Source organism: Zootoca vivipara, chromosome 5 (assembly GCF_965207765.1).
Source record: "Zootoca vivipara chromosome 5, rZooViv2.hap1.1, whole genome shotgun sequence".
NCBI classification, from domain to species: domain Eukaryota; kingdom Metazoa; phylum Chordata; class Lepidosauria; order Squamata; family Lacertidae; genus Zootoca; species Zootoca vivipara.
The window spans coordinates 64,513,310-64,536,169 of record NC_142588.1 but is presented as its reverse complement, the minus strand read 5'-3'; the positions used below and the strand labels follow the sequence as shown (position 1 = coordinate 64,536,169).

General features: G+C 42.0%; 2 protein-coding genes across 4 annotated transcripts in view; both read left to right on the top strand.

Moving 5' to 3' along the window:
- Window positions 1-10,137, top strand: part of NMNAT3 (nicotinamide nucleotide adenylyltransferase 3) — a 39,204-nt gene extending 29,067 nt beyond the window's left edge. For all 3 annotated transcript variants that reach the window (XM_035133412.3, XM_088670816.1, XM_088670817.1), the window contains exons 4-5: window positions 4,851-4,960; window positions 8,476-10,137. In XM_035133412.3, the coding sequence (XP_034989303.1) occupies window positions 4,851-4,960; window positions 8,476-8,885 (520 nt within the window). In that variant the 3' untranslated portion in view covers window positions 8,886-10,137. The remainder of the gene's footprint in view (window positions 1-4,850; window positions 4,961-8,475) is intronic.
- Window positions 10,138-12,784: 2,647 nt separating this feature from the next.
- The window catches only part of RBP1 (retinol binding protein 1), a 38,677-nt gene continuing 28,601 nt past the window's right edge, over window positions 12,785-22,860 (top strand). Inside the window, exons 1-2 of the mRNA XM_088670818.1 lie at window positions 12,785-14,722; window positions 15,729-15,907. Of these exons, the coding sequence (XP_088526944.1) occupies window positions 14,650-14,722; window positions 15,729-15,907 (252 nt within the window). The 5' untranslated portion in view covers window positions 12,785-14,649. The remainder of the gene's footprint in view (window positions 14,723-15,728; window positions 15,908-22,860) is intronic.

Here is a 22,860-nt window from a genome sequence, read left to right as displayed (position 1 = left end):
TGTGTTGCTTCTGCATTGGATGATCAAAAGAATCATGGGGTATCTCAGATAAGCTGTATTTTAGGAATCTTTTGCCAGCACTACGAAATTATATGCCAAGGGCAGAATGAGCTAAGGAAATTCAAGCGAGTGGGGTCTTATGCTACATTTTTACAAATCTGGGCTTTCGGTGTACCAAAAATGTCTTGAGAAGGACTAGGGGAAATGTAAAGTTGGCAGGCTGCTTTGCAGAGAAGAAGTGGCTCATCTCCCAGGGAAGGAGCCAAGAGCTGTTAAAGGAGTTCTAAAGCCCACCAGGCCACTGGATGGTTTCACACACACACACACACACACACACACACATACACAGTGCGGAGGGTTAAATGTAAAGCCTGGAAGCTGTGTTATCTTGTTATGTATATTTCATTACAACAATAACCTTCCTGAGTGAAGAATACTCTAAGCACTGTATACAGTTCCAATCATGGCATAACAGGAAAAGCTAAATAAATATTTTGCTATTTTAGATTATTGCTAGCTAAACATGTATGTTCTTCAAAGCCAACAAATTGGGCCTGTAGCTCAGAGTAGGTAGGGGAGCAATATTTTCTCATAATCTTTGAGTCATACCTGTAGAAATAAACTTAGATTATTATTTTTTGTAGAAGCTCTCCCTTAGCATCAACATGTTAGTGTGCAGCAACTTATCACATGTACTAGGTAACTTTTATCTAAGCCAGTGGTTTCCAAACTTTTTTCAAAGAGGGCCAGATTTGTTGAAGTGAAGGGCCGTGAGGGTTGACCAAATGGGCAACCAAAGTTGTTGACCCTTTTTTAGCATTGAAGTTGTTGAGCTTATTTAGGGTTGAAGTTGTTGAGGTTTGAGGGTTTTTTTAGGATGTTACCCCAGGAAATAAACTGCCATAGGGGCCAGATTAAACCAACTAGTGGGCTGGATTAGGCCCCCGAAACAGACTTTGGACATGCCTACCTAAGCCACTGTAAACATTGAGTGAAAATATCCTTTGGTGTTTGAAAACTAACACTTTTTAACCAAATGGATGAACTTCAAAGGTGAGTCCAGTTACCCTCCTCGTAATGCAGTGTTCCTCTCTAACAGGAAGGCTGTATAGATGTTTCTACCAATCACTTTATTAGAGTGTGTGTGTTACGTATTTACAGCTCAGTTCTCTGTATGTTTATTCCAGAATTGCCATTGTATTTAGTGGAGCTTATTCACATTTAACCTGGGAGTAAACATCCCCCTGTGCATAGGAATACATTGTTAATGTACCTCCTTCTAAAGAGAGTTTTCCCCTCCCAATCTACAACAGGTTGTAACACTCATAAGCATCTGAACTGGGGAAGCCTATGGACATAGACCTTGCCGTTTAGGCATATATGGGCATCCCTGAGGTCCTGATGGTGCAGACTTCAGTTCCTAGGAAAGCCTTTGTGTGTAGAGAAGAACTATGTACTCAGCCTTGCCCAGCTATACTCATCCATGCCTAGGATGTTGGGGGTGGGTCTGGGGTAAACTATGATGTGGGAAGCAGGGCCAGCTGCACAAAACCATTGTCCCTTTCTCTGTGTGAACCCCTTCACTAACATATGAAGGGATCCTGCACCTGTGAGATACCTGGTGATGAAATGGTACCTCCCAGCTATCTGTTTCGTTGTCTGAGGTTCATTTACAGCCATGACTCCCTGGTGTCTGCTTCATTCAAATGTCTTTTGGTAGTATTTTTTCCCTCCTTCCAGACAGATGCTGTTCGCTTTCCTGTGATTAAATTTATATTCTGCTCCTCATGCCAAGTCTCTTGTGCTTTCTAAGGCTATGTGTTGAACAACCTGAAGTCCTTAGAAGACCCGCCTTGGTTTTGTTTTTTTTGCTTCATATAAGGAAAACTTTGTCTGGCATTCTCATCAATAACAAAGATGGCTTAGAATGGGTGTCTGAATGGATTTTTCATTGCTGTGGCATGGCAGGCACAAAACTGGAGGGCTGTGTCAAAGCTCATTTGATCACAGGAAGGCCTGTATCCTTTGTATGCTTCAGTGTTTTTGTCTTACATTTCAATAAAACACCTATGCAGATCAAATGTCTGCCAGTCTTAACTCAGCTAGGGATCCTGGATTTCCTTCCCCCTGTTCTCGCCCCCCCCCCAAAAAATCTGGGTGCTTTCTTGAGTTTTGGCTTGCTTGCTTCAATCATCTGGGTTAGAATGGATGGCCCTTGTGGTCTCTTCCAACTCTATGATTCTATGATCTTTTGATATGCATCAGTTTAAAATAGTGAACCTAGTTGTATGCTAATGTATGGCTTCTGGAGGCTTAATTTTGGTAGGCTTGGGTACATTGTGCTTCATTGCAACAAATGTCACTTGGATATTTTCTCATTCTGTAGTCTTTGGATATTCTTGTCATAGTCCTGCAGAACTGATTCATAAAAGAAGCCAAAATTCTCTTTCCCAGAGTTCATCTCGGATGTCTCTCTACTTTTTTCTCCCATGGAGCTAGGAGGCACAGTCCTCCTTTTACGCACTTGTACTTTTCGCTTCTGAAGGCACTGAAAACCTGCTTACCATTCTATTGTACTGATCCTTATGCTAGTTTACAGTGCAAGGATTATTCTGCTTTTCCAACTTACTTTTTCTCTATGCAGGCACATACTCTTGTTCCTGTCTCCATGCCTTGACAATTACCATTCATGTCTGTCACAGATCACATTCTAGTTCTCCAATAATGGCATTGCATCTTGCCTTATCATAGAATTGTAGAGTTGGAAAGCACCATGAGGGTCATCTAATCCAGCCCCCTGCAGTGCTGGAATCTAAATTAGATTTTGTTTATTATTATTACTACTACTACTACTACTATTCTGTTCCTTCCTCAGTCTTGACAAGAAGGAATTGCTGTTGATTCTACAAAATATACGGGGAAAGGAATGTTGCTTAATTGTCTTTTGATCCAACTCTCTTTCCATTTCTCTTGCATTACCTGATTTGAGAGTTCATGCATGCCTTCTTCCTTGTCCTGTAAAATTACAATATTCAATTAATGCTTCAGATTCTGCTAGGCAGTTGTCACAAGCTGCTTTGCTTAATCTTTGAGGACTTCTATAAATAAGTAAAATGTCTAGTGATGCTACATCTGGAAAGCATCAACACCAGACTTTGGGAAGAGGTGTTGAGAATTGTCAGGAGAAGAGAAAAAAACCTATTCAAGTTGGCAAGTATGTTCTTTATGCTTTAAAAGCTAGGCGATATGAGTAGATTGACATACTGCTTGCCGAAAGTGCAAAATGTAATCAAACTGCTTGTGGAGGAGCTGCTTCTGATGAGGGGAGGGGGTCCCTATATTCCCTTCCCCTTACAGGAAGGATTTTTTTAATTTTGTTTTGACTATGTCAGACCAACACGGCTACCTACCTGTAACTAACATTAACACCAGTTAAAACAAATCAGCATTTGTTGTGATGTATCTAACTTACAGTACAGCCCTATACATGTTTACTTAGAAATAATTCCCCCATCCATGAGCTTAGTAGGACTTACTCCCAGGAGAGTATAGATATAGATAGGATTGCAGCCTTAAGATGTCAAGCTTTGGCACATCTCCCAGTAGAGGAATGCAAGAGGAGGGAAATCCTCCTTCCTGCCTTTAACATTTTAAACAGCTACAACCCTGCTGCTTATTCAGGTGTGAGGAAGTTCATATGGAGGTGAATTGAGCTTGTTCTTAACCTTTGTAGGCCTCTGAATAAGTTTTGCACATTGCTTGCAGCTTGCTTAGAGTGTAGCTCTATAGTTGTTTACGGGCTTTGGCAACCATATTCATTGTGCTCACTTTACATTCCTTGCATTTGGATGCCTGTAGAGCAGTGGGTTCAATTTGCAGCAAGCAAACCGACATTGAATGGTATAGGTTCTGATTGTAGAAGAAACTTGCTCCTGGAATTTAGCTGCAGGCTTGTGTTTGAATTTTTCAGTATTCAACTCCATGGTGGGTCTTGAACTGGTATCAACTGGGAAATGTGAGGAGACGATTCAGCATGTCCCAATCCAACCTTCCCCAGAGCAGACCAGTCACATCAGCAAGGAAGCCTTTTGATGCAAATAGGCCACATGGGAGACACTTTGTTCCTTGTAAATAGGATCTGGGTCAGGCTTGTCGCTGGTCTGGGCAACTAAGAAGCTTTGATGTCACTGCTGGCTTCAGGCCACCTTTGCCTCACGCCCCTGAGTGCGGCATCTGCTTTACTTATCTCCTGACAAAGCTTTGCTGTGCTGAGTTACGTTTGTTCCCTTCCATATTTCTATGTTCTCACCTTTTAGAAAGCTCCTCCTGGTTTCATTGCCAGCCTGGATCCAAATGTTGTTGTTGCCTCCCATTCAAAAGAATAAAAAGTAAAACATTCTATAGGACATTCTCAAAGAAGAACTTCGAGCCTAGTCGATGACCTTTCTTGTTGTTTTCCTCTTTTTGAAATTGGAGCGATTTTTTTATGTGACCATTTTGCAGCTTATTCTGTAAATGCCTGAAATCTTTATTACATTTTATTGTGTGTTATAAAGCTGAAGTCCAACAAAAGATACCATTTTACATGCGTTATATCTCCAAGAGGAGTAAAAGCAACATTAAAAAGAAATAACGGTCAATCGAAGATGTTCAAGTTAGGACAAGAATGTGAGCCGCCATTGACACAAATCTTACAATGCACAGAATTAATATGGCAAGTTCTCCAGCCATCTAATTAAGCCCTGAAGTACACAAAAGCCGATTGAGTTTTAGAAACTGAAAGTGCAAGATAATCGCTTTGTGTATCTCTGAGAGGATTACCTTACACAGAGCCTTTTATTTTAACACAGGCACCATTACAAAGAACTGCTTAAATCACACCATATCAAGGAACTGCCCAGAGAAAACAATTGGCCCATAGAAAAGGCTGCCGGAGCATCGTTTGCTTCATCACTCACAGGTTTGTTAATGCTTTCAGTAGTGTGCCTTGTGTACATGATAATGCCTTGCACCTTTATCAGATTAATACCCATGCCTAAGTAGTAAAATCATGCATTTATTTACGCTTGTGGCTGGAGCCAGGGGCCAAAAGTCGGGAAACTAATGCTGTGGGAGATGTATGTGATGCAGCTTCCCAGGTGTGGACACAGGAATTGGTGGTATCATGGTGGCTGGTTCTGCCCTACCAACTACCTGTGGTTCATTAGCATGCCTCAAGATTGCCCTCGCATCCATTGCACATACAGCTCTACATGTGGGGGGGGGGGGCTCTCTCCAAGCAGCTGATAACTTTGCAGAATTTGCAATCAGAGGGAAATAGATTTCTGTGTGTTTAGTTGTACATGTCAGTGTGCAGAGGTAGAGCCTGTCACAGCAGTGCCATTGTATCACCGTGTACATTCATGTTTCACAAACCAATGAAAGAAAATGTCTCAAATTGTAGTTTGAGAGCCTGTGAAGCAGTACACTAATGAATGTGCGTAGGTTGTGTCATGACCTACCTCCCTGAACACCTGGAAAATGCTACGGATTCCAGTGATGCCGAAATTTCAATTTAAAACTACAACTATGCTTTTTTGTTTTAATTCCCTTTCTAGCCCCTTCTAGCCCTTTTCTCTTCCTCCCAAGTTGTGCTTGCTCTTCCCTGCATGTACTCCTAAATGAGCTTTTAATTCCTATTTAGTAATGCATAGTCAAGACCCCAGCAGATGTTCTTCAACCACCTGCAAGCAGTGAATGTTTTTAGCTTATCTCTCCCAAGCTAGGTTTAATCTATCCCATGCTGTTGACAGGCTTGCCTGATGCTAAAAATTTCCATACGTACCTTGCACAATGTGTTAGTAACTATTGTTATCCCAGTTGTCCTGTGGATCATAGGCCAGGGTCATATAGATATATGATTTCTATTTGCAGCCTGCCCTTCTCCAAATAGTCCCAGTACAAATTATCATTAAAATCATAAAACCAAAACACAAAAACAACCAACAGCAAAGTTAACAGGAGTACAGAAAAGCAATGCAGGATAATGGAAGGCATCCACTCAACCAAATACTTTGACCAGTTGTCAAAAAGCCTACAATGATGGTGCAAGACTCACCTTGGAGGGGAGGTTATTCCACAACCATGAATTATGCTGACTTTCCTCTAACATGAAGAAGTCTCTTCCACAAATGGAGGGAGCCCTGGATCCAACCCAGCATCTGCAACGCCCCTTTTACTTACCTATTTCTAAATTATATTTTCTACACTAAAAAAAACACACAAAAAAAAACTTAAGGAAGAGTTTTTTGTAGAGAAAGGCAAGCTCCGCTAAGCATGCAGAGATGTAGCTCAAGAAACAAATTTTGGAAGATCTCTGATCATACTCACAATAACAATACTAACTACCGTATGCAGCTAAGAAAAACAATTCCCATTTGGGCTCGTTAAATCACCCTCTATTCAATGTCACACCATTACATTAAATAGGGGGAAAGAAAGAGGCTGCAGGGTAAATAGTGAGGGTGCAGATGGAGCACTCGTGGGAAATAAGCTTCCACGTCTTAGTTTTTACTCCTGCAGTGTACATTGAAAGGACAACATCCAGCAGGTTGTGCAATGTCTGGCTGCCAAAAAAGCCCACCCTTCAAGACTCCTTAAAGGAGTTTCCAGGGGATGGGTTGGATCATCTGTGGCATACAGAAGCTTTCTTCAGCTAAGAGAGAAAACTCTTGTGACTGCAAAACATTTGTCAACCAGGAAATATGATAACCCAGACCCTTGTAAAGCTTGCATCTCCTTTGAGATGGACTTTAATGAGTTCTCAATAAGCCTGGCTTCTCTGACATCTCTACTTTCTTGTTAGTATAACAGCAGCCTCCCATTTTGGGGAACATCTCAGTTATTTGCTATTTCCCTTTGAAAGGTCCTCTGAGATATTTACAAGGGCTGCTATCAGTTTAAAACACTTTCTGCTTCTGTGTAACTTATTTTAGTAGGTCTTCGCATCTCTGATAAGGGTCACTGAGTTTAGCATCGCATACAGAGTATGTAGTCTTTTCCTTTTTATAAGAGACCCTTGATCTTTATTTCATTTCAAGTTGAACTTGGGCAGATAACCTGGTTGGTTTCCTACCTGTTTTGGTTTGAGAGTTTTGTCTCTTAATGAGATCTTGCAGGCTGCTAAAGCTAGCTGCTTTCTTTGTGCTGATGGCAGTTTCTCATATAGCTAACTCGGTTCTGGCAGGGTATTATAGAGTATTATAATAACTTTTTTGCTACCAGTATTGATTCAGATATTCCATTCAAAAGCTTACCAAAAATTTTTAAAAAAAGGTTCAGGTATGCAACAGAAACTGAATCACTCTTCCTGGAATCTCAGTTTAGAAAAACCATTATCAGTTGTAAAACTGCAAGATCATTATTTAACAGTAGCCCGCAAAAGTCCAAGGAAATTATATTCCTGTTTTTCATCCCTCTAGACTAGATTCTATCACCAACTTTCTTTAAAAAGCCATTTAGTTGTTCAATCTAGTTTCAAGATTTGATGCCTTTCTGAAGAGAGAGCCTTATGCTGTTCTCACAATGTTAAAAAATAGACTTTTTAATGTCAGGAATGATGGATGATAGTGTGTTGTACGTTGCTTGACCATGTTGGCATTTGATGTTGGTTGTCAAAGAGAGATGCTTGCATCTTTATTCAGAGGGAACCTGCTAGATAAATCTCGACCCAAAGCCTCAGAATATGTTTTATAGTTTGGATTTTTCCACACACACACACATCCTTCACCCTATCATCTATCTAAATTGGTGTGGGTGTGGGTATAAGCCCTGCTGGATCAGTCTAGTCTGGCATCCATTTACTTTATGAAGAAGATGAAAGGAGACAGAACGTGTTAGAAACACACACCAAAAAAATAATGGTAGACAAGGCAGTGAAGAAGCTAGAAAAGAAAGGTGTTCCTAACATGCCTCAGAAGTGAAACAGTGTTGGAGTATGCCTTATTTCAGTGGGGAGGCTGCTCCCAATTGTTGGTGGCACAACAGGGAAGGCTTTGTTCTTGGTTGTTGCTGGATGAATGTGTACACAACCAGGAGGGGTTCTAAGGATGACTACAGGAACAGGTGGGTCCGGGTGGGCAAAGGTATATTATGTCCATTTGCCATTTGAAATAATACACTTTATGGAGGATTTTACAAATGCACACTATACCTTTAAAGCACATTCTTTCAAAGAATCCTGGGCACTGTGGTTTCTTAAGAGTTGCTGGAAATTATAACTCTGTGAGAGGCAAACTACAGTGCCCAGAATTCTTTGGAGGAAAGAATGTGCTTCAAAGGTTTATTGTCTAAGCAGCCTTAGCTTCAGTAGATTCTAGCAGGCTGCTGGTTGAATTTTAAGTCTGTGTGTTCATATAAACTACAAATATAAATGTAACATCTAAAGGGGATGTTTCAGCAAAAGTAAATAATGCAAATGATATTATGTTCTTGCAGTTGTCCCCGAGTTAAAACTTCTGTGTGGAGCTGATGTTCTGAAGACATTTCAAACACCTAACCTCTGGAAGGAAGAGCACATTTTAGAAATAGTGGGAAAATTTGGGTTGGTTTGTATTAGCCGCATTGGCAGCTATCCTTCTCAGTTTATCTCTCAGTCAGCACTTTTAAGCAGGTACCAGCACAATATCCACTTGGTTAGGGAGTGGGTTCAAAATGAAATCAGTGCCACAAACATAAGGCATGCCTTGCGCAAAGGGCAAAGTGTGAAATACCTCGTTCCAGATTCTGTTATTTCCTATATTAAGCAACACAATATATACACGGATGAGACTGAACGAAGAAATGAAGGGAATTTGCTGCAGCCTCTTAAGCGATATTGTTCTGTCGTCAGCCCTCTTAATGACTGATGGTAATATGGGACTTCTCCTCACTTCCGCTAGAAATCATGAGTCTGAGTGGGTTTCCACTTTTCCTATGATTTTTAGGCATGGGTCCAAACAGTATTGCCTTTGCCCCACCTCTTTCCCTCAAAAAAGCCGCTGTTTGGCACGGAATCAGGGCAAATGCCAATTCAGAGAAAACTCGGCTGACATTTGCCCCAGTTCAGCTGGAAGCAGTGGATTTTCCTGGGGAAAAGCAGCAGGGCAGGTAGAAGTGTGGTTGAGCCCTAAGTTACCCACTTATCAGGATGACAATCCTAAACAATATGCCTGTAAATGAAAGTAAGCTTGATTGTGATAATACAGGTGGTGAAGAACTGATGAATGAACCTATCTCTGTTCACAAAGGGACTTCCCCACTGACCTTCAGTGTTGGGGACAGTTTTGCACACTTAACAGGGATGTAGATCCAGGTCTTTCCTCTTGTTGAAGTGAATGAAGAAAAGAGTCCTCGTTCCACCTGATGTTTCTTGCAAGCACTGGAGTCTATTTATAGGCACTGGAAATCTAAAACAAGGACTGCCTGCTGCATTTGGTTTCTGCCTTGCCATCTGTTATGCGAAGAAGTTTATCATTTTAAGTATCACTATTGACAGTGAATCAAAACAAGCTCCCATATCACGTGGTCCTAAACAATTCACTTGTAAGTCAGCCCCATTGATTTCCGTAAGATTTACTTCCAGCGTTGTGTGGTGTGGGATTGTGATGTTACAATCATCTTTTTTTTTTTCTTGGTAGCTCAGCCAATTGAGCATAAAACTCTTAATCTCAGGGTCATGGGTTTGAGCCCCATAGTGGGCAAAATTCAGGGCATTGGACTCAATGGCCCTTGTGGTCCTTTCCAACTCTACAATTCTATAATTCTATGTCTGGACTTTGTTTCAGGTTTTTCTTTTCTTTCTTTTTGGATGTTGTGAACTATTTTTGTAAGCCTTTCACCACATCACAATGCCACAATGCTGTCAATGTCTTTACTGCAAAATTGTCAAGCTGTTGCCTGTAGTCTCACTTACCAGCACTGGATTTGCAAGGACGCCTTCCTCCACCCTCACTTCATAAATGGACTTATAATATTTCTTGTGAATTGTATTTTACCACTGAAGCATTTGTGTTTCTAAAGACGCAAAGAGAGAAAATGTATATTTTTCTGTAGCTGACATCTTTACATCTGTATGGGTGTTTCACAAGTTCTTCTAATAAATTCAGTGGGTGGAATCTATATAAGGTCTTTTAACTCTGCCGTTGTGCTGAAAAAGGTTCCCAGAGTGGCTTACAAAGTTCAGAAATAACTTGCAATCCAATGAACAAGGATCAGGTGTGAATTTACAATCTAAAATACATGACACAAAAGGGAAAAAGGTGCGGGAGGGAGGAAGCAAAAGACAAACCCAGAGACTAGTTCTTGGTTACAAAGTTCACCAGGCAGAAATTAAGCAGGTCATGGAGCTGGATCTAAGCACAGTGGAAGGGTAACTGCTTCCAGTCTGGCACAACAGATTTGCAATGACACAGGTACTACAGCAATGCAGTTTTCTGCCATGGGGCACACCTGCTCAGCTTTAAACAAAAGAGAGGATCCAGCATATTTCATCTTAACACCAGCCAACCCAGAAGACACAGTTGTGAGTTCTATTACTTCAGGGCAATATTTCAAAGGAGCATTGTCTGTACGTGGTTCGTGCCAGTGACCTAAGTCTAGCCTGCCTTCCTGCTCAAGCACAGAGAATCATCTATAAAAATGTCTTCCGCAACCTCGTTACAAAGAGAGAAGTCAGAATTCTGAAAGATGCTTCTTTCCTCTGGCCTACGTGGCAGTTCAGACAATGTGTGTGAGAATAAAGAGACAGCCCCATTGTCTATCTCCATTGGTTCTACCCCAGATGCAACTGAAGGGGGTTTCTTCACATGTTTGGCTGAGTATGCAGTATTTCTGTGACCAATAACACTGCACAACCAGGATTCTAAGTACATTTAGCATGTAAAAAAACTCCCATTCAAGCCTTCCTGCTCAATGTGAGATGATAAGGGATGGTGCTTTGGGGGGGGGCAGGTATTGATGCATCCACTCCCTCACCGCACTCCCTCGTTGAATTTCTTTTGTGGGTCTGCTATGGTTCTGAAATAATCTGGTGGCTGCAGAATACCATATATAAAACATTGCTTTGCATACAGCTTCATAAAATACCTATTTTGCATGTGACTTTTACTGTAAAAATACTTGCTGCTGTGTAAAAGTTGAATATTATGTGTACGATAGTGAACTGTTTTAGAAGATGAATCAGAATGAATGGTAAGTTCCTGGAGCAAGATACTAAGGCAGAGAGAATGCTATTTAGGAAACTGCATATTCTCCGACAAAAGAATATGGAACCCTGCTTATGTTTAACTTTGTTTAGTTCATTTTTATATTGCATGGGGATTCTAAAGCATTTAGGTGTTGCTGTTGCTCACAATAGGATAGCCATAGAATTGATTGGGGGCTGCCAGTCATTCTGCGATTTGGCCTGCCTGATCTACTCCTGGCAACTGTTGGCTACTCATGTATACTCTTCCTTCATGATTTCCCCTTCCATTTCTTATACATTACCTTCTTACACCACAGCCCATCTATAAGCTCCTTATGTAGCCACAGTGGTTTCTTTAGGTACCTCCCACTTTTCTTTATTGTTGGAATTGTCTGCTTTTATGCCTTCACCTTTTAAAAACTCCCATCCATCTTGGAGTTTCTTTGAGCATTTCTGACCATGGGATCTTACCCTATAGCTCCTTAAGCTTTTGAAATAAGCTTTCTTAAAGCTCAGAGTGCATTTCTGACTACACTCAGTTGTCCCTTGCCTGTGTATAATGAAACCTAAGAGAACACGATCACTTCATCCCAGTGTTCCCTATACTGTCACATCATCTGTCAGTTCCTCCTTGTTGATGAGGACCAGTTCCAAGAGAGATGCCCCCCCCCCCCGGTTGCTTCTTCTACCTTCTGGGAAATGAAATTTTAGAGAGGCAATCGAGGAATATGTTGGAACTTAACGTTCTTTCAATCTGCCTTCTAAGCTCCAGGTCATGGATCTCTCTTCACAAGTGTGCACATCCTTCACATATATTGCTGCTGCTCCTCCCTTTTTGTTTGATCAGTATCTCTTGAGCAGGTTGTGCCCCTCAATTTCTACATTCCTATCATGAGTCTCAACCCACCAGGTTTCAGTAATGCCTATTAGGTGATATTTGTCATCCTGTATTAAGAACTCAAGTTCTTTTTGCTTGTTTTCCATACTCTGTACATTCGTGTAGAGACAACTGAAACCACGAGTCATGCCTTTGCACACTGCTGCCTCTGTCCCCCTCCATAGGGAGTCAGCTGCTGCCACCACACATCTCTTCCTTCTCTGGGGAGCAGCAGGAATCGTTCTGTACACTGTATCTTCCCCTGCCACCTTGCTGTGTTCTGAGGTATGCAACCACTCTACTTGCTCCTGTGGCCTGAGGTGAGGGCATGAAATCGACACAGCCCTGGCTCCTGGCAGGCTGTGTGCATCTGAAGAAGTGTGCATGCACACGAAAGCTCATACCAATGACAAACTTAGTTGGTCTCTAAGGTGCTGCTGGAAGGATTTTTTTTATTTTGTTTCGACTACGTCAGACCAACACGGCTACCTACCTGTAACTGGCTCCTGGCAGTCCTGCTTTTTGTGCCACATTCTCCAGGGGTTCATCTCTTGCACTGGGTGATCTTCCTCCTTCTAGGGGCAGCCTGCTTGCATCTCTGTACATCAAAGCTCCAGCCCCACACTAGTAAATTAACACAAGTACAGTGGAACCTCGGTTTATGAATGTTCGGTTTACGAACGCCGCGGACCCATCTGGAACGGATTAATTCACTTTCCATTACTTTCAATGGGAAAGTTCGCTTCAGTTTATGAATGCTTCAGTTTATGAACAGACTTCCGGAACCAATTACACCCATGCTTCGGGTTAAGTGCACTTCAGGTTGAGTACTCCGTGGATCCGCCTGGAACGGATTAATCCACTTTCCATTACTTTCAATGGGAAAGTTTGCTTCAGTTTATGAGCAGACTTCTGGAACCAATTGTGTTCATAAACCGAGGTACCACTGTAGGCAAGTTTATGTTATTCACAAACACCATTGCAAATCATAGAATCATAGAGTTGGAAGATATCACAAGGGCCATCCAGTCCAACCCCCTGCCAAACAGGAAACACCTTCAAAGCATTCCTGGCAGATGGCTGACAAGCCTCCGCTTAAAGACCTCCAAAGAAGGAGACTCCACCACACTCCTTGGCAGCGAACTCTGTTCTCACTGTCTTTGTGTGTTTTAAATTTAAAAATCGCCCGCCACTGGCAGATTTTCTCTTGCCAGATTTCCCCCTTGCGCCACAAATGACTTAGGCTTTGTTACTCGGGATTTTAAAGTAGAGCAGGCTTCTCTGGGGATGTCTCCCACCACCTCTCGGCTTCCAGAATTTCTTATACATTGCTCATCGTTGTTTTCAGCAGGATGCCTATCAGAGGTTAATGGGGAGAATTTGAAGATGGGTAGTTATTTCCAGATTTTTTTTAGGTCTATGAAATAAGTACTGTATGACTCTGAACTAAGCATCATCAAATACATATGAGAATCTGGATTATTACAACCTGCCACCTTGCGCCCCATGGGAGAAGGAGCTAGCCTTTATCCAGAGGCACAGCAGCTAATACCCTGGAATTCTTAACTCAATTAATTTAACCTTGAGCTCCTGCTACACTGAAAACTATTTGTTCTGCAGCGTGTTCGGAATTTCCCTGCTGTATTCCTAAGTGATGAGAAGACTTTACGGTCTCAAGTGATTCCTTTCGAGCAGCAATGTATTGTTGAATAATGCAGTACTGCACGGTGTGTGTGTGTGCGCGCGTGCGTGCGTGCGCGGACACACATGTGCCCTGCCCCCAGCTTACTTGCACTGAAGTTAATAGGTTTCTGTGAAGGACTGCTTATTTCTCAGGCTGCAAAAATGTCACATTATCTCAGCTGATTAATAAAACATTCTGTCCTGCTGAAGATGCTGGGTGATAACTGGAATCAGGGTGCAAGTCCAATACCACAAGGCTCAATGAGGAATGACTGGCTCGTTTCCCGCCATCTAAAAGCCATCTAGTTCTACTTCCCAACACCTATTGCTCAGGGATTCCTTCATAAATTTAGCAAAATTTAGCAATTCAGAATGCAGTTCCTTTTTTGTGGTAGAACTTTCATACCTCTTTGGAGTACAGGGTTGGAACAGAGGGCAACGATCTCAGACGATCCAGAGACTATAATTTGCCACTTCTTGAATCACCTAGTATGTCCACTGCATACAGCGCTAAGATGTGCCATTTGGTGTATCAGGAGAAGCCATCTTCTTTTCTTAGCCGTATGGAAGGGAAAGAAGTTAAAATCGAAACTCAGCTAATCGGTGGCCATACAGCCCTTGGTATAGAAGGGCAATGACCTCGTCCATTTAAATCAAGCCATCCTGCTGTCATTAGCAAGCTAAAAGGTTCAGATATTTGGGGGGATTTAAAGGTAACACTTCAACGCTAATCGGCTTAAAGGGACTAGCATAACTGCATGGCCGAAAGAACAGATAAAAGAAACCGGAGTTCAGACTTGGCCTCAGCAAAAGACTCTGAGCTGTATGGTGCACAATTAACACACAAGTTGAAAGGCTTTGATATTGACGAGGACAAACAGCAACCATGCCTGCCGATTTCAATGGCTATTGGAAAATGCTCAGCAATGACAACTTTGAGGAGTATTTGAAAGCATTAGGTAAGATTCTTTTATTTATTTTAATTTGTTATACAACCGTAGCTCCATACCTCCTATGCTTGGGGTGAATCTGATTCTTCTGTAGCATCAATCACATAAACGTTGTCCCACTTCACTGTATATGGCTTTTGTAAGAAAATATTTTGGTTTTACTGAGTTTCTTTATTAATATTGCCATGTCTTTTTTTTTAAGTACCTCAACAATAGGAAGAGCAAGAAATAAAATCCGGAAGTTAAGTCTATATAAGCATAAATAAACACTTCTGAATTATTAATACTAATTATCCAGAAGTTATCATACATTGCTGGTGTTATAGCAAGCCTTTTACCTCAGGAAGTGTACAGTCTTAGGGACAAAACAAGAGTAGCAGAGCCTGAACTACAAATTTGATTAGGAAACTCATTGAACAGGTATGTTATACCTATAGTAGCTTAAGTAATAGTTTTCAGTTGAATGAATTTTTAAAGTTTTATAACAACTTTCACACATTGACGCTAGACATGGCATATCCCAAAGAATCCCAGGAACTGTAGTTTGTTAAGGTTGTTGAGAGTTGTTAAGAGAACCCCACACAGAGCTGCACACCCCAGCACCCATAGCAAACTATGGTTCCCAGAATTCTTTGTGGGAAGCCATATTTGTTGAAGTGGTATGACAGTGCCTTAAAATGTGGATGTGAGCTTAAGGAAAGGTGAAAGAGGAAGGGTTCTGGACAGGCATATAGTCCAAGTAAATATAAACAAGATTATGCATAATAGTCATACCATCAGGTGAAGCACATACACAGATGAGTTGATACGTAATCCAAATTGCTTGGCCCAAATCTTAGGCAAAAGTATCTATATATGTTGACAAGATTTTCATTTCATTGTGTGTGGGGATAAGTATTAAAACTTCCTCACTTTGTATTGAACTACAAGTTTATTCTTTTAAAGAAAATCTTCAAAGCTTCTCCAGAGGTTTGATCTTTACAGAATTCTTTTCTGGTCTCTTTCTTTCCTTCAGATGTAAATATTGCTGTGAGGAAAATAGCTAATATGCTCAAACCGGACAAAGAGATTATTCAAGATGGCGATCACATGATCATTAAGACACTAAGCACTTTTAAAAACTACATCATGGATTTTGATATAGGGAAGGAATTTGAGGAGGATTTAACAGGGGTGGATGATCGCAAATGCATGGTAAGAATGAGAACAGCAACTGTTTCATGACGACAAAAAAGATTCCAAACCCCGCATCGTGATGGTCACAGACATTTTGCTGTGGTTCCCCCCCCCCCCAGGAAACTGTTTGTGTTTGCTGTATTTAGGCAGAGTCAACAACTTTACATATGATAACTGTGTTGCTGGACATTATGTCACTGTCTTTTATTCAGGCTGCAGTCCTCTCACACATTTTCCTGGGATCAAGTCCTATTGAACATAGTTGGAATTGTGTCCTGCATGCATAGGGTTGCACTATAAAACCTGAATTATATTTCATTTGATACTCAGTTGGGGGTGAGTGTCTCTGTTTTGTTAAAGTAAATAGTTCGCAACCATACTTTGGTCAACACGTATGCTTTCCTTTATTACGTTTCTGTTAGACTTGTTTGTTGAAACGGTGCTGCTGGCACAGTATGATCCCACTTGTCTTGTGTCGAGTAGCAGAAGCAAGGCAGTTGCTGCCTCTTGCCCACCTTTTGCTAACAATTCCGAATAAGCCCAGAGAGACGGCACATGCTTTAAACAGCTATTTATACCAGAAACAGAAGCATCATCCTTAACAGAAGTAGACAGCACCAAGAATTCTCCCCCTGTGAGCTCTTAGCTTTTGACAAGGAAACAATACTGTGTGGCTCATAAGGAGGAATACCAATTAGCAGCACAGTCTCGCTAATACCAAGCTGCTTAGCTGAGTCAGAGCCTGACTGCTGTCCTTTCCTTTACTCTGAGAGCAAGATACTGCTAAAAGAGTAAAGGTTCCCAAAGTGAAAATGCACAAGGTTATCTGAGGGAGGCATTTTTTAAAAAGAGAGAAATTAAAACAGTAGACTCTCACATTCATAGTGAGTTGCTCCCTGCTCTAGCCTTGGAACAGCAGAAATTTCCTCTTTGTTCCATGACAATGGAAAAATGGAAGAATTTTGAAATACAAGGAAAGGGGGCATGTGTTGCCTGCCCAACTAGGTAGGTTCAACTATTTGGCTACCATACAAGAATGCAAAGTACAGAGAAAATGCTTGTTTTGGCAATAGCCCTCATCTGTCATTTGGAAATTGGAACGAGTGATTAATTCCGGTTTCTCTCAGTTTCCCTCTTTTCCCAGCTTCCACTCTGGTCAATGTGTAAATTATATTGTTCTAAAGAGGGGTTATGTGTGCGCTGCTCCTTCCACGGGCACAGGAACAATTTTTCATCTGAGGGTGGGCGCATTCAAATTAATGCCAGTCATGAATTGATATGGGGACATGTGTCAGTGTCTAGGATTTAAGGCCAGCCAATGTTCCCAGGTGGCGCTGTGGTTAAATCACAGAGCCTAGGGCTTGCTGACCAGAAGGTCGGCGGTTCGAATCCCTGTGACGGGGTGAGCTCCCGTTGCTTGGTCCCAGCTCCTGCCAACCTAGCAGTTCGAAAGCACGCCAAAATGCAAGTAGATAAATAGGAACCGCTACAGCGGGAAGGTAAACGGCGTTTCCATGTGCTGCTCTGGTTTGCCAGAAGCGGCTTTGTCATGCTGGCCACATGACCTGGAAGCTATACGCCGGCTCCCTCGGCCAATAATGCGAGATGAGCGCACAACCCCAGAGTCGGTCACGACTGGACCTAATGGTCAGGGGTCCCTTTACCTTTACCTTTAATGTTCTTGAAAGCGCAGTCACATGTTTGTAACTGATCATCTAAAGAGGACTAATGTGATGTTGCAGTTCAGTCTGTTAGACTGAGAATCTGGTTTTATTGGGGCTTTCAGGTCTATTGTTTAGATGCCATAGGTTCTGCACATCTCTTTCCCGCTGGTTAAAGTTCAAAGCTGAGAGCTCAAAATCCAGTGATGTTAAATGCAGCATAGATTTAGATGAGAAAGCTTGGTTATTTCTTAAGGTCCTGGCGTGGGCATATTTGAGGAAACAGCATTCACTTAAAAACAGTCAAGCAATGGCCAATTAGCACAATTCTTCACTGGGTACATGCTCAGTCTTCATCTGATATGCCAGAAGGTGCAGATTCCGATGGTCATGCTTCAAGTGGCTTATCTGTACATTTTATACAAAGCAAATAATGATTGACCACAGAAGCCTATGTAGGAGGGCTAGTTCACGCAGAAGTTAAAATCAAATGGCTTTTAAGATTTTTTTTTAACCAGTGGCTCCCAATTCTCTTAAGTGCTGTGGCCCCCCTGTTTTTCAAAATCCAATCCATGGACCCCCTATTTATGAACATTTTGAAATCTCTATGGTGGTTTTTGTTATGTGGATGGTGCCATGGACCCCCTAGGTGGGTTATGCAGACTCCCAATTGGGAACCACTGCTTTAAACAGTTTGAAAACCCAGATACAGAACCCAAACACAATGTGACTAATAGAAGCAAGGGCTGAATATGATTTGCCATTGCTTATATTAGCTACATTGTGTCCTTTTGATTGGTAATCTAGAGTGCCTTAGATCTATTAGTGTTGAGCTAAGTTATTTTTTGCTACTTTCATTTCATCCATTAAGCATTACACCAAGGGTCAGCAACTTTTTTCAGTCATGGACCAGTCCAACGTCCCTCAGACCATGTGGTGGGGTGGACTATATTTTGAAGGGAAAAAATGAACGAATTCCTATGCCCCACAAATAACCCAAGATGCATTTTAAATAAAAGCACACATTCTACTCATGTAAAAACACCAGGCAGGCCCCACAAGTAATCCAGTGATGCATTTTAAATAAAAGGACACATTCTACTCATGTAAAACACGCTGATTCCCGGACCGTCTGTGGGCCGGATTGAGAAGGTGATTTGGATGCATCCGGCCCCTGGGCCTTAGGTTGCCTACCCCTGCATTACACAATGAAAGATGAATAAATTCTATAGTATTGGAATTATTTTCTGCAAAAGACAGCAGTTGCACAGTTTTGAAGATTAGACAACCTATTATATCTTCTGCTTCCCAGTAAAATAAGGCACGTATTGTCAAATAAACTGAAGATAAAGCTAATGCATTGTTTCCCAGCCTTTTTCTGATTGTGCCCCCCATGGACGTAGCAAAGGGGGCAGCTGCCCCCCAATAAGAAAAAATACAAATCTGATGTTCTGCCCCACCCTAAAAAAGCCTGCCCCCTTAACAAAAACCCTGGCTATGCCCACCCCCACCCCCAACCTACTGGTAGAAAGGCAGGTCTTTAAATATTTTCTTTGTAAACAGAACACATTTTATTTACAATTTTTAATAATTTATACAAGATACAGTTACATAAAATGATAGGAACATAATGAAATATTGTTGAAGCCGAAAAATGTAGAAACATGGAGCTGGAAGGGACCCCAAGGCTCATCTTTCTAGTGCAACCCCCTGAAATGTAGGAAACTTGGCTAATGTATCAATGACAGATGGTCATCCAACCTCTGCTTAGAAACCTCCAAGGTAGGAGAATCCAGAATCTCCCAAGATAGATCCATCTTCCATGTATTATAAAAAAGTAAACAACACTTATCTGACTCCAGTTATTTGACACAGAAAGGGAAAGCTACAGATAGCAGTCCAAAAGCTGCACAGGGAGTTCTGTATATATGGGAAAATTTTAAAAAGCAAGTGGTCCTCACTGATCTGGAGACCTTGTCATCTGGAAGAGCCCTGGATGCCTAGATAAAACACTATAGCCCCACATGTCCTTACCTGGGAATAAAGTCCACTGAACTCAATGTGGCTTTCTTCTGAGTTGACAATTAGTAATTTACTAGATGCAAGTCAGCAGTATCAGACGACCCGACTCGGCTAGGCACTGGGCTAGGCCTTGCAAAGCTGGGCCGACGCTGCTGGCGGGCCTACGCCCCTTGGCAACACCAAAGGCCTTGATCCTAATTGCCCTCTCCTTATGGAAACAAACCAGGACTGCTTGAAGAAAATGCATGTGGCAAAAAGCACCATAAGGCCCTAGTGGCCGCCCCCTTACCCACTAAGCAGATAGCCAGCCAATCAGGACTTTATTATTAATAATAATAAAAGATTCCCCCTCACTTCCCTCTGCGCCCCCCTAGCCTTGCTCTGTGCCCCCCACCCACCCATTGATGCGACTTTCACCTGTGGACTCCTTGAAATATCCTGGGGGCCCCCAGGGGGCCATATGGCCCTCATTTGGGAAACAGGAATGGGTCAGATTAAGGAGATTGGGAGCCCTGGCACAGTTCCTGACCCACACCCACTCAAAAGGGAGAAGTCACTTCCCATTGCCATGGGGTGCTGCTGCGTACTGAGGAGGAAGAGGTCAGAGACAGAGGTCTGCTACACACTTCACACTTCCCCTTTTTGACAGGGACCCAAGGAACCAGGAAAGCGACTGAGCTCCACCACCCACCACTTGGGGAGTGTAAGGAGCTGTAAAGGGGTAGGGATTGAAGGAGCTGTGAGGGGAGAGATTAAAGGTGCTGTGTGGGGTTAGGGGCTGAAGAAGAATTAAGGGGTTGTAGGAGCTGTGTGGGGCTGGGAATTGCCGGGGGGGTACGGGGGGGTGGCGAGCAAAGTGAGCAGGGGTGGAGCCCTTAGTAGTACAATAACCAGTGCCTGCATTTTAAGACTCCCACAAACCACAGGTAAGCAGTGGGGGGAGCCTCTGCACCTCCCCCAATCAGTGGCAGCTCTTGTGAAAAAGCAACATTATTTTTCAGCAAGCAAAAGATGGCTAAGCAGTGGTTAGGCTTGCTTCCATGGGGACTGCACATTCCCTTAGAACAAAGATTAAAGGTATTTTGTTAAGCGTTAGAAGTAATGTACGTACGCCACAGGAACAAAATCAAGTTGTCTTCTGTGAGATTTAATGCCCATGTTTTCTGGGGATACAGTTGCTTCACATCACCAAAGTACAGCTTCCTGCCAAATTGGAACTGACTAACCCGGTCTTTCATTTGATACAGCTGCTAAAATAGGTTGTCACTTAATTTTGTTCATTACTTTCTGTTTTCTCTCTGAATGGTTGAAACCCAAGCTGTTTCCATCCTTGACTTGATGAACAGAGGTCCTAGGCCTGCAGCTCTGCTACAAGGGAGGTAGTTAAGGAATCACTTGAGGAAATGTACTGAGAGTCACATATAAAATCAAGAGTCCTGGCTCAAAAGCAGAAGTAGCACTTTCTTAGACTTCGGTGCATAACCTTTGTGCTTAGTTTAGTCCTCCTTAATGTAGGCCCACAACACACACAGACATTTTCATTTTGAAAGGGTGCTGAGCTTATACCATCACCCCTCCTAGTTCCAGACTTGGTTAATTTCCTATATGATCTGCAGGGTATCTCCTTGAACTACACTCTTGCCAAACATGTCCAGTGCTGACACACAAAGTCATCTGTGCGGTATCAGAAAGCCAAGGGATCCTCAGAGCTGTTTTCTGCTAATGCAACAGCTTATACCTGCTAATATTTTAAAATATGGAAGCAAGGAGTTTGGGTAGTGGCCTCACTGATACACACCCAACTCTCTCTCTCTCTCTCTCTCTCTCTCTCTCTCTCTCTCTCTCTCTCTCTCTCTCTGTGTGTGTGTGTGTGTGTGTGTGTGTGTAGCATAATAGTGTGGCAAAATTATAATTATCACTACATGTCACTTTGCTGCTTGGGTCCTATGCAGGTAGCATTTATCACCATGCTTTCTGAAATACACAGTTGTTTGGGGCCATAGTAAGTAAAGACAACTGTAGCAAACAAGAAACAGTGGTGATTGTACCAAGTGCAGGTAATTCTGTGAAATCTACCACTAGCTCAAAACAGGAATTATTAGCAAGACTACAATTACTGGGATTTAGGATCTAGTCACATGACTATGAAGGCACAGGGTGACCATAGAAAAAGCCTGTACATTGTGCCTTTTAGTCCATGGATATAATGCTGTGCCTAGGTTTTGATTCATCATGAGTTTTGAATCGTTTGCTGTGATAATGCCCATGGTGGATACAACCAGCTTGCTGTGAGTTGAAAGCACTACATGCAGCCCTTTCAGTCACTTGCCATTAGGGTTGCCAGACTGAATAGAGAACAGGACTTCTGTGCCTTTAATTGTCCTGCTCTCACTTGAGTCTGGAAACCTTAAAGAGAAACCAGCAGACTCTTTGCTTGGAAATTAAACAAAGGGTCTGCTGGTTTCTCTTTAAGGTTTCCAGACTCAAAAGAGAGCAGGGCAATTAAAGGCACAGAAGTCCTGTCCTCTATTCAGTCTGGCAACCCTACTTGCCATGACCACCACAGATCCAATGGTAGTGTGGCTAGGCCCTAAATGAGAATAATAATATCCAGTCATTTCCTTAGACAGGAAAGCAATAACATGACTCCTAATTGCTTCTAGCAATTGTGTCATAGATAAGTCCTCATCACTTATCAGAAATCAGTTTTGGGAAAGATGAATTAGAAGAGAAAATGCAGCTACTGTGCAGAACCAGCATGAAGCAAGTATAACAAGAGCGTGCAAAGGAAGATATGGGTTAGTAACTAGCCCAACATTTTTTAAGAAAAAGTCAATTAAATGTCTGGTCTTTTTGAACATGAAATGTCATTTTGAAAATGTGCATGACAAAAAAAAGAAGAATACCACAATACAACTTGATCACTAATAGAGGGAACATAGGGAAAATGAAACACCAGTTACAGTCCTTAGTATATAATGGCTGACTTTGTGTGACCATTAGAGTAAAACAGCATGAAGTGAGGCTCATTAACTTTTAAGAGAATTTGGGTATGACGGTTGTCCAGCTGAATCATGGGATTAAAAAATTCACTTTATTTTGTTCGGAGGGTGGTCAGAAGCTTGAAGGGTTTGCACATAGGAACATGCCATCGTGCCATTACATTTTTTATTTTATTTTTTAAAGTGGAAATCCTTGGTTGCTGCGCTTGCTGAGTAAGTTTGGTTGCTTCCAGATGACCTGTTTATGGAGCACCGATCCTGATTTTTTTGTCTAACCCCCCTGCAA